The following is a 13,804-nucleotide window of genomic DNA, read 5'->3' as shown; positions in this document are numbered from 1 at the left end:
CAATTTTCTGAGGAACCTCCAGACTGATTTCCAGAATGGTTGTACCAGTCTGCAATCCCACCAACAATGGAGGAGTGTTCTTCTTTCTCCCCATCCTCGCCAGCATCTGCCGTCACCTGAGTTTTTGATCTTAGCCATTCTCACTGGTGTGAGGTGAAATCTCAGGGTTGTTTTGATTTGCATTTCCCTTATGACTAAAGATGTTGAACATTTCTTTAGGTGTTTCTCAGCCATTCGGCATTCCTCAGCTGTGAATTCTTTGTTTAGCTCTGAACCCCATTTTTTAATAGGGTTATTTGTCTCCCTGCGGTCTAACTTCTTGAGTTCTTTGTATATTTTGGATATAAGGCCTCTATCTGTTGTAGGGTTGGTAAAGATCTTTTCCCAATCTGTTGGTTGCCGTTTTGTCCTAACCACAGTGTCCTTTGCCTTACAGAAGCTTTGCAGTTTTATGAGGTCCCATTTGTCAATTCTTGATCTTAGAGCATAAGCCATTGGGGTTTTGTTCAGGAAATTTTTTCCAGTGTCCATGTGTTCGAGATGCTTCCCCCGTTTTTCTTCTATTAGTTTGAGTGTATCTGGTTTGATGTGGAGGTCCTTGATCCACTTGGACTTAAGCTTTGTACAGGGTGATAAGCATGGATCGGTCTGCATTCTTCTACATGTTGACCTCCAGTTGAACCAGCACCATTTGCTGAAAATGCTATCTTTTTTCCATTGAATGGTTTTGGCTCCTTTGTCAAAAATCAAGTGCCCACAGGTGTGTGGGTTCATTTCTGGGTCTTCAATTCTGTTCCATTGGTCTATCTGTCTGTCTCTGTACCAATACCATGCAGTTTTTTATCACTATTGCTCTGTAATACTGCTTGAGTTCTGGGATAGTGATTCCCCCTGAAGTCCTTTTATTGTTGAGGATAGTTTTAGCTATCCTGGGTTTTTTGTTATTCCAGATGAATTTGCAAATTGTTCTGTCTAACTCTTTGAAGAATTGGATTGGTATTTTGATGGGGATTGCATTGAATCTGTAGATCGCTTTTGGTAGAATGGCCATTTTTACTATATTAATCCTGCCAATCCATGAGCATGAGAGCTCTTTCCATCTTCTGAGGTCTTCTTCAATTTCTTTCTTCAGAGTCTTGAAGTTCTTATTGTACAGATCTTTTACTTGCTTGGTTAAAGTCACACCGAGGTACTTTATATTATTTGGGTCTATTATGAAGAGTGTCGTTTCCCTAATTTCTTTCTCGGCTTCTTTCTCTTTTGTGTAGAGGAAGGCTACTGATTTATTTGAGTTAATTTTATACCCAGCCACTTTGCTGCAGTTGTTTATCAGCTTTAGTAGTTCTCTGGTGGAACTTTTGGGATCACTTAAACTATCATATCATCTGCAAATAGTGACTTCTTCTTTTCCGATCTGTATCCCCTTGACCTCCTTTTGTTGTCTGATTGCTCTGGCTAGAACTTCAAGAACTATATTGAATAAGTAGGGAGAGAGTGGGCAGCCTTGTCTAGTCCCTGATTTTAGTGGGATTGCTTCAAGTTTCTCTCCATTTAGTTTAATGTTAGCAACTGGTTTGCTGTATATGGCTTTTACTATGTTTAGGTATGGGCCTTGAATTCCTATTCTTTCCAGGACTTTTATCATGAAGGGGTGTTGAATTTTGTCAAATGCTTTCTCAGCATCTAATGAAATGATCATGTGGTTTTGTTCTTTCAGTTTGTTTATATAATGGATCACGTTGATGGTTTTCCATATATTAAACCATCCCGCATGCCTGGGATGAAGCCTAATTGATCATGGTGGATGATCGTTTTGATGTGCTCTAGGATTCGGTTTGCCAGAATTTTATTGAGTATTTTTGCGTCGATATTCATAAGGGAAATTGGTCTGAAGTTCTCTTTCTTTGTTGGGTCTTTGTGTGGTTTAGGTATAAGAGTAATTTTGGCTTCATAGAATGAATTTGGTAGAGCTCCATCTGTTTCAATTTTGTGGAATAGTTTGGATAGTATTGGTATGAGGTCTTCTATGAAGGTCTGATAGAATTCTGCACTAAACCTGTCTGGACCTTGGCTCTTTTTGGTTGTGATACCTTTAATGACTGCTTCTATTTCATTAGGAGTTATGGCGTTGTTTAAATGGTTCCTGATTTAAATCTGTTCCTGATTTAACTTCAGTACCTGGTATCTGTCTAGGAAGTTGTCCATTTCCTGCAGATTTTCAAGTTTTGTTGAATATAGGCTTTTGTAGTAGGATCTGATGATTTTTTGAATTTCCTCTGATTCTGTAGTTATGTCTCCCTTTTCATTTCTGATTTTGTTAATTTGTACACACTCTCTGTGTCCTCTCGTTAGTCTGGCTAAGGGTTTATCTATCTTGTTGATTTTCTCAAAGAACCAACTTTTGGTTCTGTTGATTCTTTCTATGGTCCTTTTTATTTCGACTTGTTTGATTTCAGCTCTGAGTTTGATTATTTCCTGCCTTCTACTCCTCCTGGGTGTATTTGCTTCTTTTTGTTCTAGAGATTTTAGGTGTTCTGTCAAGCTGCTGACATATGCTCTCTCCTGTTTCTTTCTGCAGGCACTCAGAGCTATGAGTTTTCCTCTTAGCACAGCTTTCATTGTGTCCCATAAGTTTGGGTATGTTGTACCTTCATTTTCATTAAATTCTAAGAAGTCTTTAATTTCTTTCTTTCTTTCTTCCTTGACCAGGTTATCATTGAGTAGAGCATTGTTCAACTTCCATGTATATGTGGGCGTTCTTCCCTTATTGTTATTGAAGAAGAGCTTTAGCCCGTGGTGGTCTGATAGGCGCATGGGATTATTTCTATCTTTCTCTATCTGTTGAGGCCTGTTGTATTACTGATTATATGGTCAATTTTGGAGAAAGTACCATGAGGTGGTGAGGATAAGGTATATCCTTTTGTTTTAGGACAGAATGTTCTATAAATATCTGTTAAGTCCATTTGGTTCATGACTTCTCTTAGTCTGTCTATGTCTCTGCTTATTTTCTGTTTCCATGATCTGTCCATTGATGAGAGTGGTGTGTTGAAATCTCCTACTATTATTGTGTGAGGTGCAATATGTGTTTTGAGCTTTAGTAAGGTTTCTTTTATGTATGTAGGTGCCCTTGTATTTAGGATTGAGAGTTCATCTTGGTGGATTTTTGCTTTGATGAATATGAAGTGTCCTTCCTTATCTTTTTTGATGACTTTTGGTTGAAAATTGATTTTATTCGATATTAGAATGGCTACTCCAGCTTGCTTCTTCAGACCATTTGCTTGGAAACTTATTTTCCAGCCTTTCACTCTGAGGTAGTGTCTGTCTTTGTCTCTGAGGTGTGTTTCCTGTAGGCAGCAGAATGCAGGGTCCTCATTGCTTATCCAGTTTGTTAATCTGTGTCTTTTTATTGGGGAATTGAGTCCATTGATGTTGAGAGATATTAAGGAACAGTGATTGTTGCTTCCTGTTATGTTCGTATTTGGATGTGAGATTATGTTTGTGTGCTTTCATTCTCTTTGTTTTGTTGCAAGACAATTAGTTTCTTGCTTTTTTTAGGGTGTAGCTTGCTGCCTTATGTTGGACTTTACCATTTATTATCCTTTGAAGGGCTGGATTTGTAAAAAGATATTGTGTAAATTTGTTTTTGTCATGGAATATCTTGGTTTCTCCATCTATGTTAATTGAGAGTTTTACCGGATATAGTAACCTGGGATGGCATTTGTGTTCTCTTAGGGTCTGTATGACGTCTGTCTAGGATCTTCTGGCTTTCATAGTGTCCAGTGAGAAGTCTGGTGTAATTCTGATAGGTCTGCCTTTATATGCTACTTGACCTTTTTCCCTTACTGCTTTTAATATTCTTTCTTTGTTTTGTGCATTTGGTGTTTTGACTAGTATGTGATGGGAGGAGTTTCTTTTCTGGTCCAATATATTTGGAGTTCTGTAGGCTTCTTGTATATTTATGGGCATCTCTTTCTTTAGGTTAGGGAAGTTTTCTTCTATGACTTTGTTGATGATATTTACTTGTCCTTTGAGTTGGGAGTTTTCACTCTCTTCTATACCTATTATCCTTAGGTTTGATCTCATTGTGTCCTGGATTTCCTGTATGTTTTGGACCAGTAGCTTTTTCTGATTTACATTATCTTTGACAATTGTGTTGATGATTTCTATGGAATCTTCTGCTCCTGAGATTCTCTCTTCTATCTCTTGTATTCTGTTTGTGATGCTTTTATCTATGGCTCCTTGTCTCTTCCTTTGGTTTACTATCTCCAGGGTTGTCTCCCTTTGTGCTTTCTTTATTGCTTCTATTTCCATTTTTAATTCCTTTACCTGTTTGTGTTTTCCTGTAGTTCTTTCAGGGATTTTTTGCATTTCCTCTCTATAGGCTTCTGCTTGTTTATCTGTGTTTTCCTGAATTTCTCTAAGGGAGTTCTTTATGTCTTTCTTGAAGTCCTCCATCCTCATGATCAAATGTGATTTTAAATCTAGATCTTGCTTTTTTGGTGTGTTTGGATAGTCACCGTTTGCTTTGGTGGGAGAATTGGGCTCTGATGATGCCATGTATTCTTGGTTTCTGTTGCTTGGGTTCCTGAGCTTGCTTCTTGCCATCACATTGTCTCTGGCATTACCTTGTTCTGCTATTTCTGACAGTGGCTAGACCCTCCTATAGGCCTGTGTGTCAGGAGTGCTGTAGACCTGTTTTCCTGTTCTCTTTCAGCCAGTTATGGGAACAGAGTGTTCTGCTTTCAGGTGTTTAGTTGTTCCTGTCTATTGGTCTTCAGGTGTTCCTGTGGGCATGTGTCCTGAGTCCAAGGTCACTTGGAACAGAACAGTTGGTCTTACTTCTGGTCTCGGGCCTGGAGTCGCTCCTCAGAGCCAGGTTTCAGCTCTCCATGAGACAGCAACTACAAGGGCCTGCCCTGCCTTTGCTTGGGACCCTGTGCACAGGGTTCCAGGTGGTGCTAGGCATTTTCCTCTATAGTCAGAAATGTGGGCAGAGAGTAGTCTACTCTGACTTTCCAGGCATGTCTGCCCCACTGAAGGTCTAGCTCTCTGTCCCACTGGATTTGGGTGCAGGGAGCTCTTTGACTGAGTCCCTTCAGATCTGGTGGTGTCTGGACTGCAGAGTTGAATACCTCTATCTTCTGGTTCCCAGAGGCCCTACACAGTTTCCTCTTGGGTCAGGGATGTGGGCTGGGGTGGGCAGTACTGGAGGTCTCTCCTGCCCTGCAGTCTCAGGAGTGCCCACCTGTCTGGACGCTGAGCTCTCTCTCCCATGGGGTTTGGGAGCAGGGAGCTGTGGGCTGGGATCATCGAGGTTCGGGCCCCAGCTAGTCTCTCTCTCTTTTTACCTCCCTCTGTCTCTACTACCCTCTCAACTCCCCTCCCCATGCCCTGAATAAACTCTATTCTATAGTATACCATCTGTGGCTGGTCCTCAGGGGGGAGGGATACCTCAGCATGGGCCCACGGAGACACCTCCTACCCCCACACCTTACTGAGCCTCCACCAAACATATTCCTTCTCTCTTTAGTTTTATAAAACACGACAGCCACCTAGACCTTGATTCTGTCCAGCCACCCTTCATCATTGCGTCTGTGGAATTCTGTATGTGTTTGCTTCTTTCTCCAGTTTCTCCACACCTTCTGCCTTTGATGGTTGGTTCTCGTGAAACAGCTGACTTCCTCCAAATGACTGTCAGCTGAGACGTCTCGCCACCATTTCTAACTGTCTTGGAAGTGAGAAACCACTGCATCTGCTTTGTTCACATGTAACATAGAGATTCTTTGATGTGGGAAGGACAGCACCAGCTTGTGAGTAGCCGGGAGGCAGGGTTGGGGGGTTGGGAGTATGAGACTCGGGGCAGGACATCTGGGGACTGATGGCTTGTTGTGGTTCATGTTTCATGGGTTTTAGCCCAGGGCTTTTGGTCCCACTATCGTGGGCCTGTGGCAAGGGAGGACACTATGATGAACAGGGTATGACAGGGCAAAGCTGAAAACAAAGAAAGAACACCAAAGGGGAAAGGGTCCGGATCCACATGTTTCCTTCATGGGTTACACCTTCCAGCTAGGGACCATAGTCCAGTATGCTTCTCATTAACCAACAGAACAATCCAGTGGCCAGTAAGAGCCCTACATGCTGGCTAATGGCCAGTCAACCTGACTGCATTCAGAATTACCCATGTTAGGTCTCAAACCTGGGACAAATGGCTAATGGAGGTGCCTGTTTAATACATCAGAGCAAACGTTGACTGTCAGGTTCTCCCAGCATCCCTCAGTTCCTAACTGTTACAGGCTTCTTCTAATGGGCATACCCCTCACTCCCCCCCAAAGTTCTCTAGCCCAGAGACTGGGCTGTCCTTCCCTGTATAATCTGGCTATTCTGGTTACCTGGCCTTTTTTGCCTACTGTTTACTCTCTTGACTGTCCCTGCCTCTCCCCTTTCCTCCAGGTACTGTCCACTGTGGACTCTTCCAGATGTCCCTGCCTCTGGCTATGATCTTCCTTATATCTACAATAAACCTTCTCCTCCACGATACTTAGGGGAAGTCATGTCCTTCCTCTTTAATTTTAGCTTTTCCACTCAATCTAGAAGATATATGAAATATACCCACGATGTGTCTTCCTGAGGATGTTTAGAGAGGATTCACTGAGGCAGAAGAGCCATTCTGAACATGGGTGAGACCATGCTATGCCTGGGAGTTGACCAGAACAGAAGAGGATAAAGGGGAAGCTATAAGAAGGGGATACCCCGTTTCTCTGCTGTCTGGTCTGCTAACATCATCTGAGGAGAGACAGATGCTCCTCTCTTCAGCTACCAGATTGTTGAGACAACGGATTCCAGTTAGATCTTCCCCTGGAGGCTCACATCTGGGAAGGGAAAGGTTGGGACTTTGGTGCCGGAAGGGAACTTATCTCTGGAAAAGAGATTTTACATGGTGGTAACAGTTTGTCAGATCACTTTGTAGGGGAGATTGGAGCCGAGACAAAGCTGGTCAGTCATGAGTGGGACTGGGGTTGGCCAAGACTGCTTAACTACAGATGGCTCTTGTTCTGTTTGAAATCAACGTACATCAGGCAGATAAGGTGGACATGAAAGTCTTACCTGCTTCCGTGCTTCCCTGTGATTACGTTGAACATGTCTCCTTTCTGTACCTGTCACCATTTTCTCTGTTTAACAAGCTGACTGAGAGCTGGCGGCAGAGCCTGGCTTGTTGGGGATGCCAGAGGGGCTTTGATCCCAACAAATCCAACAACTCCAGAAACAAACTGAACCACTTTCCTCGGGTGAACCAAATGTTTGAACCTGCAAATAAAATAAGTCTTCTTCAACATTAGTTGTTTCTGTTACATATTTTGGTCTGAATGATGATGAAAAAGCCTAGTGATCCAATCAGCCTCTGGAAGCCATACCTGTGCGCACTGCTGCACTGGGTATCAAGCCTTAACACCTGTCCCCTTGAGACACTTCCTATCTAAGGTAGAACAGCCTAGACCTTGGATTCAAGCCTGCTTCCTTTAAAGGCCACTGTTGATTATTGGGAAGAAACCAAAGCAGCATCTACCAGTGGCCATTCAGATACACAGGAGGGCAACCAGAAGTCACTGAGATTGCTCAACCAGTGTTGTATAGCTTTTATATAAAAAGTGTATCGTGTGCTCTAGGCAGTAACAATTCAATTGTTAGTCACACTTTTTATGGGTACCAAGGTCCAAATTTAAATTTAAAAACACACATGGTCTACTCTATAGCTTTGAGGAAGGCATAATGTATAATAAAATGTATAATGTATAATGAAATACAACGAACGGTATGCTGTCACGATTGTTAGATTGTTACCCATTCTGTGCATTTAGGATTCCAATTTTAAAACCTTGCAAGGAGGAAGATTGAAAACAAGAGCCCTCTCAGCCCTCTTATTTCCAGCTTGAAGAATTTAATTGGATTTTATAATATCAGAAGGAATCAATGCTTGCTTTTAGCTTTTCTATTTTGGGTGAAAGGTAAGTCACTTTGAATATTCGAGGTAGTAAATTGTCACGTAGAGAGACGTAACCATTAAAAAAATCACCACACATACTTAATGGCTTTTTGTTAAAGAAATTCCCAGTAGTTTTCAATTTAGGAAAAGTCTTCTAAATGACACCAAATGAATCAGCGGCTAGAAGCTTACACCTGGCCCAGGCAGGCCCATTCAGAGTGGGCAATCACACACAGCTTTATTGCTCTTACACACACAAATAAGCAAGCAGTCAACTCTAAACCCTAATGGGATTTTAAATCATCACACAGCCATCTGTTAGGCCGAGATCTATCTTCAGATTAGAAAGGCCGTGTGAAGGCGGAGTGGTGGAAGTAGATGGCTTTTCCCCCTTTGAACTAACTAGTGGGGCCGTGTGTGCTTAAATCAGGCTCAGTTTTAGCTAGTTAAGTCCCTCCAAGCCCAAGAGAGGAGAGAGAGGGGGACGACAGGGAGGGAGAGGGGGAGAGGGAGAGAGAGAGATACAATATAAGACAAAGATGAAAGATGGCACCTTCTGCCTGAGGACCAAAGGAGCCAGGGTGCCTGGTTTAAGCGGTAGTTCTCTCTCTCCAGCCTGCATTTTTAATCATATGCTCTGGGGGAGACTCAGGCACCAAACCTTTAAAAGGAAAAACGCTTCAAGTAATTTTAATATGGCCCGGCTAATGTGTCTTAGGCCAAGTGGATCTCATTTTAATGCCCAGCAAAACTATCTGGAGACCGTTTTGAAGTCACCGGATGCTGTGCCCCTTGTTGTTAGTCCCTGACTCGGTAGAGATGTTTACGTTTATGAATCCTTAGTTGTTTGTATTAATCTTTTACACGCATTAATGATGCATAGATTGTCTGTGTACCCACTCGCACAGGTGTACCTATGAAGATCAGAGGACAAGCTTCCAGCGCCCTTTCTAGCACATGGGTCAGACTTGGCGGCAAGAGTCTTTACAGCTTTCATTTGTATTTTTAACACTTTCCCAAGTGAAGTTGCTGCTGCTTTTGCTCACACTTCAACCACTAGTTACAGAAGAATTTGGCTCTTGTCACATTCTTATACTGCAGCATGGAGTGCAGCTGTGAGTAGTGTTTAGCGAGGCGTGGTAAAAGCGGGAATAACTCATCTGCTCTCTTTCTTTTCCCTGCATCCTTCAAGGATGAAGTTGCCTCATCCACCTGACACCGCACAACCCCAATTAGTCTGCTAAAGCTGGTTACAAGCCTTACTACATCCGTGCCGCCACGCCCAAACTTCATCCCTCCAACCACTAACCCCTTTCTTGTCCCGCCCTACTCAGCTCCGCCCCCAGCGGCCTCGCGGTTGCGCAGCAACGAGCACCCGCGGTTCAAAAGCGAGCCTGGCGGCTCTCTGCCACGCAGGCGCAAACGGTTGGGCGCAGAGCGGCCAGCATGGCCTTCGTCAACCTGGTGGTAAGGAGGCGGGAAGGCTTTGCCGACACCCTCCATGGAGTTGCAGACTTTAATAGGCACCCCCTTTCCACCATGGGTTACAGGAAACAGAGCCCATCTGGGGCTCTGATCCCATTTGAAAAAGTGTGCGCCCCACTCCAAATGAGGTCACCTAGGTTAGGGCGCCTAGAAATCATGTAGAGGCAGGGTACCCTCAATCAGGATGATTTCCTCCGTGTTTAGGAAATTCCCAGGTTCGTTCGTTCTCTCTCTCTCTCTCTCTCTCTCCCCTTCTCTTCCTCCTCTTCCTCCTCCTCCTTCCCTCCCTCCCTCCTTCCTGTCTTCTTTTTTTCCTTTCTTTCTTTTTCTTTTCTTTTCCTTCCTTCCTTCCTCTCTCTCTCTCTCTCTCTCTCTCTCTCTCTCTCTCTCTCTCTCTCTCTCTCTCTCTCTCTCTCTCTTTCTTTTTCTTTCTTTTTTGACAAGGTCCTGTAAAAGTAACCCTAGGTCTGGTTTCGGACTCAGGATCGTCCTACAGCAGCCTCCAGCCCTAATACTCGTTCTTCATTGGGGCATAGCTGGTTCATGCTCTATTACTTCCTGACAGGGAATGAAGGTGATGTGATTTGGATTGTTGCCTCATGATCTTGCCTTTCCTTGTCCTTTAACATTTTAATGCTAAAATAGGAAACCCACAAACACTGCCTTAGTGCTAAAATACACTGCCGTAAGGGCAGTTAAACCTCACAGTGAGAATTTACAGGCAAAACGGCACTTGTTAGATTCCATCCAATTAAAAATCCCGTGTTGAAGGCAAAACCAGTATCAACAGATGCACATCTTCAGAAAGACAATGGGCAGCCCAGATAGGTTTGTGTCTGTAAAAGTCCCATGTGTATCTGCCCAGTGTGAAAGGTTCCATTTTTAGAGAGATACTCATGTATGTTTATTTATGTTTTTATAAGTGTAAAGTATGGATGTCCGAATATAACCTTTACACAAATGCCAGTTTGCCTGATTGTTACTGCCAATGAGCAAATGTTTTGTTTTGTTTTTTTTTTTTTGTTTTTTTTGAGATATAGGCAAGATGGAGGTTCAGAATGACTATATATAGTTTTAATAAAGATAACGCAGAGAAAGCAATATAAAGTTTAATGGCAGTCCTACAAGTGAGACTATATTTAATACTTCTTTTGCCTTTGAAAAATTGTATTTTATTGGCTTCTTTTGGCCTGCTGTTAGACTCCAAGGGCAGATCTTAAAAGATGTTTTTAGCCCTAGGGCTTTTCCCCTGCAGCTCTTAAGTGTGATCTTAGCTGGAATTAAAACAGAAGCCTCAGTTTGGAAGCCTTGATCAGGGTAGACTGTTTGAGAAGAAGCAGCTCATCTGGGGGTACTTAGTCTTAATGGGTATGTTTGTGAACAACATTTAAATGTCACTGATTGGTCTATTCATAGACTTACCCCGATGTTTAGAAGGATTAGTTTAAAATGTGCTGTTCCTGGAGAGAGAGAGTATTTTTGTGGGAAGCATGAAAAAAGCAGTCCAAGAAAGCCTCAGTTTTCATTTGGGCTGGATTAAGCAATTGTAAAAGCAACTGGAATCCTGTTTTACTGAATGTTATCTGTATCTCTCTCTTGCACGCTCTCTCTCTCTCTCTTGCTCTCCCTCTCTCTCTTTTGCTCTCTCTCTCACACACAGACACACACACACACATGTGTGCACCCCCCCACGAAAGGCTGAGTATGTTTCATATTCTTCTTGTGCTGTTGGTATAGTAAGTGACTCTGGGTAGATTTTGGCTAGTTTTGTGTCATGGCTTGGTTTGAACACCTTGGCTTTGTTCATGCAAACTCATCTGGACGCAGGGATGTGGTGGTGCTTTTGCTTGGCCTCGATCTCAACTGCCTTCTCTCCAATCGTACTTTGGAAGCAGGGCAGGCTTTGACTGTCCCACTTTTAAGGTCTGAGGCTTATTTATATCCGTGATAGTTCACTAATAGTGGCTACTTTGAGAAAGTGGTAGAGTGAAAACAGGACCTTATTTCCAGCTGCTTTCAATTCCCCGTTCAAAGAGAAGCAGGAAGGTTAAGTACACAAAAGCCAAGATCTATGAGCACAGCACACCCATGCATCTCACGATCACCCCCAGGTTCCTTGTAGTCCTGTGTTCAGCCTTGTGTATAGGGACCTCAAAGGGATTACAGGCAGCTAATGCAATTTATACGGAGGCACACTGCACTGGGAGCAGGATATGCTTAATAACCCTGTGGCAGGTTTTCTTTAAACTGAGGATTAGAGTCTCATCTGCATATCTTTTAAGGCAAAAGCATTCGACTTGAGAATTAAAACCTCTAACAATTGCTTTCGTGTAGCCCAAACTCTACCGATCTGTAATTGAAGACGTAATCGAGGGTGTGCGGGACCTCTTTGCTGAGGAAGGCATCGAGGAGCAGGTGTTGAAAGACCTGAAGAAGGTTTGTGCTCACGGGACAGTCCCATTTCCTCTTTGCAGCCTGAGAAGTTACACTTCTGCCTTCAACTGTGTTAGGATGTGTGCCTTGTGCTATCCACTGAAAGTATAAACACTTAAGGAAAAAAAAAACTGTAATCTTAGTGATTCTTTTTAAACAAACAAAAATGTTTTTTTTTTTTCTCCCTTGCAGCTCTGGGAAACCAAAGTTTTACAATCTAAAGCGACAGAGGACTTCTTCAGAAATAGTGTGCAGGCGCCCCTTTTCACCCTCCAGCTGCCACATGGCTTACCGCCAGCACTGCAATCAACAGGTTGGAGAGAGTTAGTCAAAGACTATGCATTCAGAACAAATTCATTCGTGACACTGTTTTTTAGTCAGGATAATTAATGTTCTTAAGGTAGAGAGTGCCTCACCTTTCTATGATCCAATTAGAGGAATGCAGTGTATGTGTTGATTAAAAAAAAGCAAGATCAGGTTGTTAAAACTAGTGTTTAAAAATTAATTTGGTAAAACCAACGGCCGTTACTCTAGAGAAACAAAGGGGATATAGTTTGTAAGTTTAGAGTGTCTGCTCTTATTTCTATGAAGTTGACTGGCTGTTTAGAGGGAGTCTTCCAGTGGGAAAGGTAGGTGCTGGAATGTTTGTGTTCCTCCCCTCCCCTCTCCTCCTCTTCCCTCCCCTCCCCTCCTTTCCCTTTGTACTTGCTCTCTGTGCATATTACAAACCCATTATTGTATTGGAAGTAAAACAGGAAAAGGAATATGGAAATAATTGAGGCCCCCTTGTAGTTTGGGCTGTATAAAGTAATAGCAGGGGATTAACTATATGCGTTTTATTTTATTATTGGATTTACTAAATCTAGAGCTTCACTTTTAAGGAAAAAAATTGCCCAGATTTAAGTGTGCCAATTTAGACTGGTAAAGACTAATAAAAGATCAAAGAAATACTAATCTATCTGGCCTTTCTTATCTGTTTGTTTCTGATTCCTGAGTGCACGTCTGGGCATGCACACACGAATAGATTCTATTGGTTTTGTTGAAGTGTGTGAGAATAGTGTTTGTAACAAGGGAGGGTAGTGTTTGGATTACATTGTCAGTAATTAGATTATTCTTTGTATGTTTGGGAAGACTTTTATGAAAATCATGTCAGCCACAGTGAAAAGGATGTGTCTGTCAGTGGGACAGTCACAGACACAGCTCTGCATGATTACCCACTGAGGACCTGTTAGAGGCCTCAGCTCAGGTGAAATGGGATCCTGGGCTTCAGTGCAGAAAAGAGTCTCCGAGGAAGGCAGAGCTTGGGTTTATTAAAACACAGTGTACGCACACACACACGTGTGTGTATACATATCCTTTTAAACGAGTTTAATTCAAGGTGACCCAATTCAGAACAAAGATGAAACAGTAGGTTCTGTCAGGATCTGAGACTGGATTTATTTTGTGATATTTATTTATAATTTATTCATTCATTTATTTCACCAAAATGTATTACAATGTTCAGTAGGCTCCAAGACTGATAGGTAGCAAGAGATGTGCTAGCTGGGCACAGGGAGTGGAAGAGGTCACCTTCCTTATCCCAGGCAGGGAGTGGGGGAGGTCACCTTTGTCATTCCAGGTGTGGCTGAAGCTTCACCAGCCTTCTGAATGCATCTTCCGGGAGAGCCTTTCCTGCTGCCTTTGCTGCTGCTTTCCCTTCCTTCCGTTCCGTTCCTCTTTTCTTTCCTTTCTTTCTTTCTTTTCCTCCTCCTGAAGGTGTTCCTTTCTTTCTTTTCCTCCTCCTTCCTCCACCTTGGCCTACTTCTTGGGCTGTTTCAGGGGCTTCTGGTTACTACTGTCTTGGCCTTGTGTGGTGCGTGAAGCCCGTTCTGCAGACCCTGGTCCAGTGCCATAATATTCTTAATA

General features: G+C 42.8%; 1 protein-coding gene across 12 annotated transcripts in view; it reads left to right on the top strand.

Moving 5' to 3' along the window:
- Gtf2a1l (general transcription factor 2A subunit 1 like) overlaps positions 1 to 13,804 on the top strand; it is a 78,215-nt gene that overhangs the window by 20,104 nt on the left and 44,307 nt on the right. For 7 of the 12 annotated variants that reach the window (XR_015621958.1, XR_015621959.1, XM_087553611.1 and 4 more), the window contains exons 4-8: positions 5,629 to 5,810; positions 7,857 to 8,003; positions 9,316 to 9,448; positions 11,801 to 11,902; positions 12,092 to 12,212. Coding sequence is in view for 7 of the 12 variants with exons in the window: in XM_087553611.1 (XP_087409737.1) it covers positions 7,969 to 8,003; positions 9,316 to 9,448; positions 11,801 to 11,902; positions 12,092 to 12,212 (391 nt within the window). In the remaining 5 variants the exon portion in view is untranslated. Of the gene's footprint in view, positions 1 to 5,628; positions 5,811 to 7,856; positions 8,004 to 9,173; positions 9,449 to 11,800; positions 11,903 to 12,091; positions 12,213 to 13,804 lie in introns of those variants that run through there. The other 5 variants (XM_087553615.1, XM_087553612.1, XM_087553613.1 and 2 more) reach the window with 5 other exon arrangements.

This window comes from Rattus norvegicus, chromosome 6 (assembly GCF_021556685.1).
Source record: "Rattus norvegicus strain SHRSP/BbbUtx chromosome 6, alternate assembly SHRSP_T2T, whole genome shotgun sequence".
NCBI lineage: Eukaryota > Metazoa > Chordata > Mammalia > Rodentia > Muridae > Rattus > Rattus norvegicus.
The sequence above is the reverse complement of the archived record's forward strand: the minus strand, read 5'-3'. Positions and strand labels throughout refer to the sequence as shown.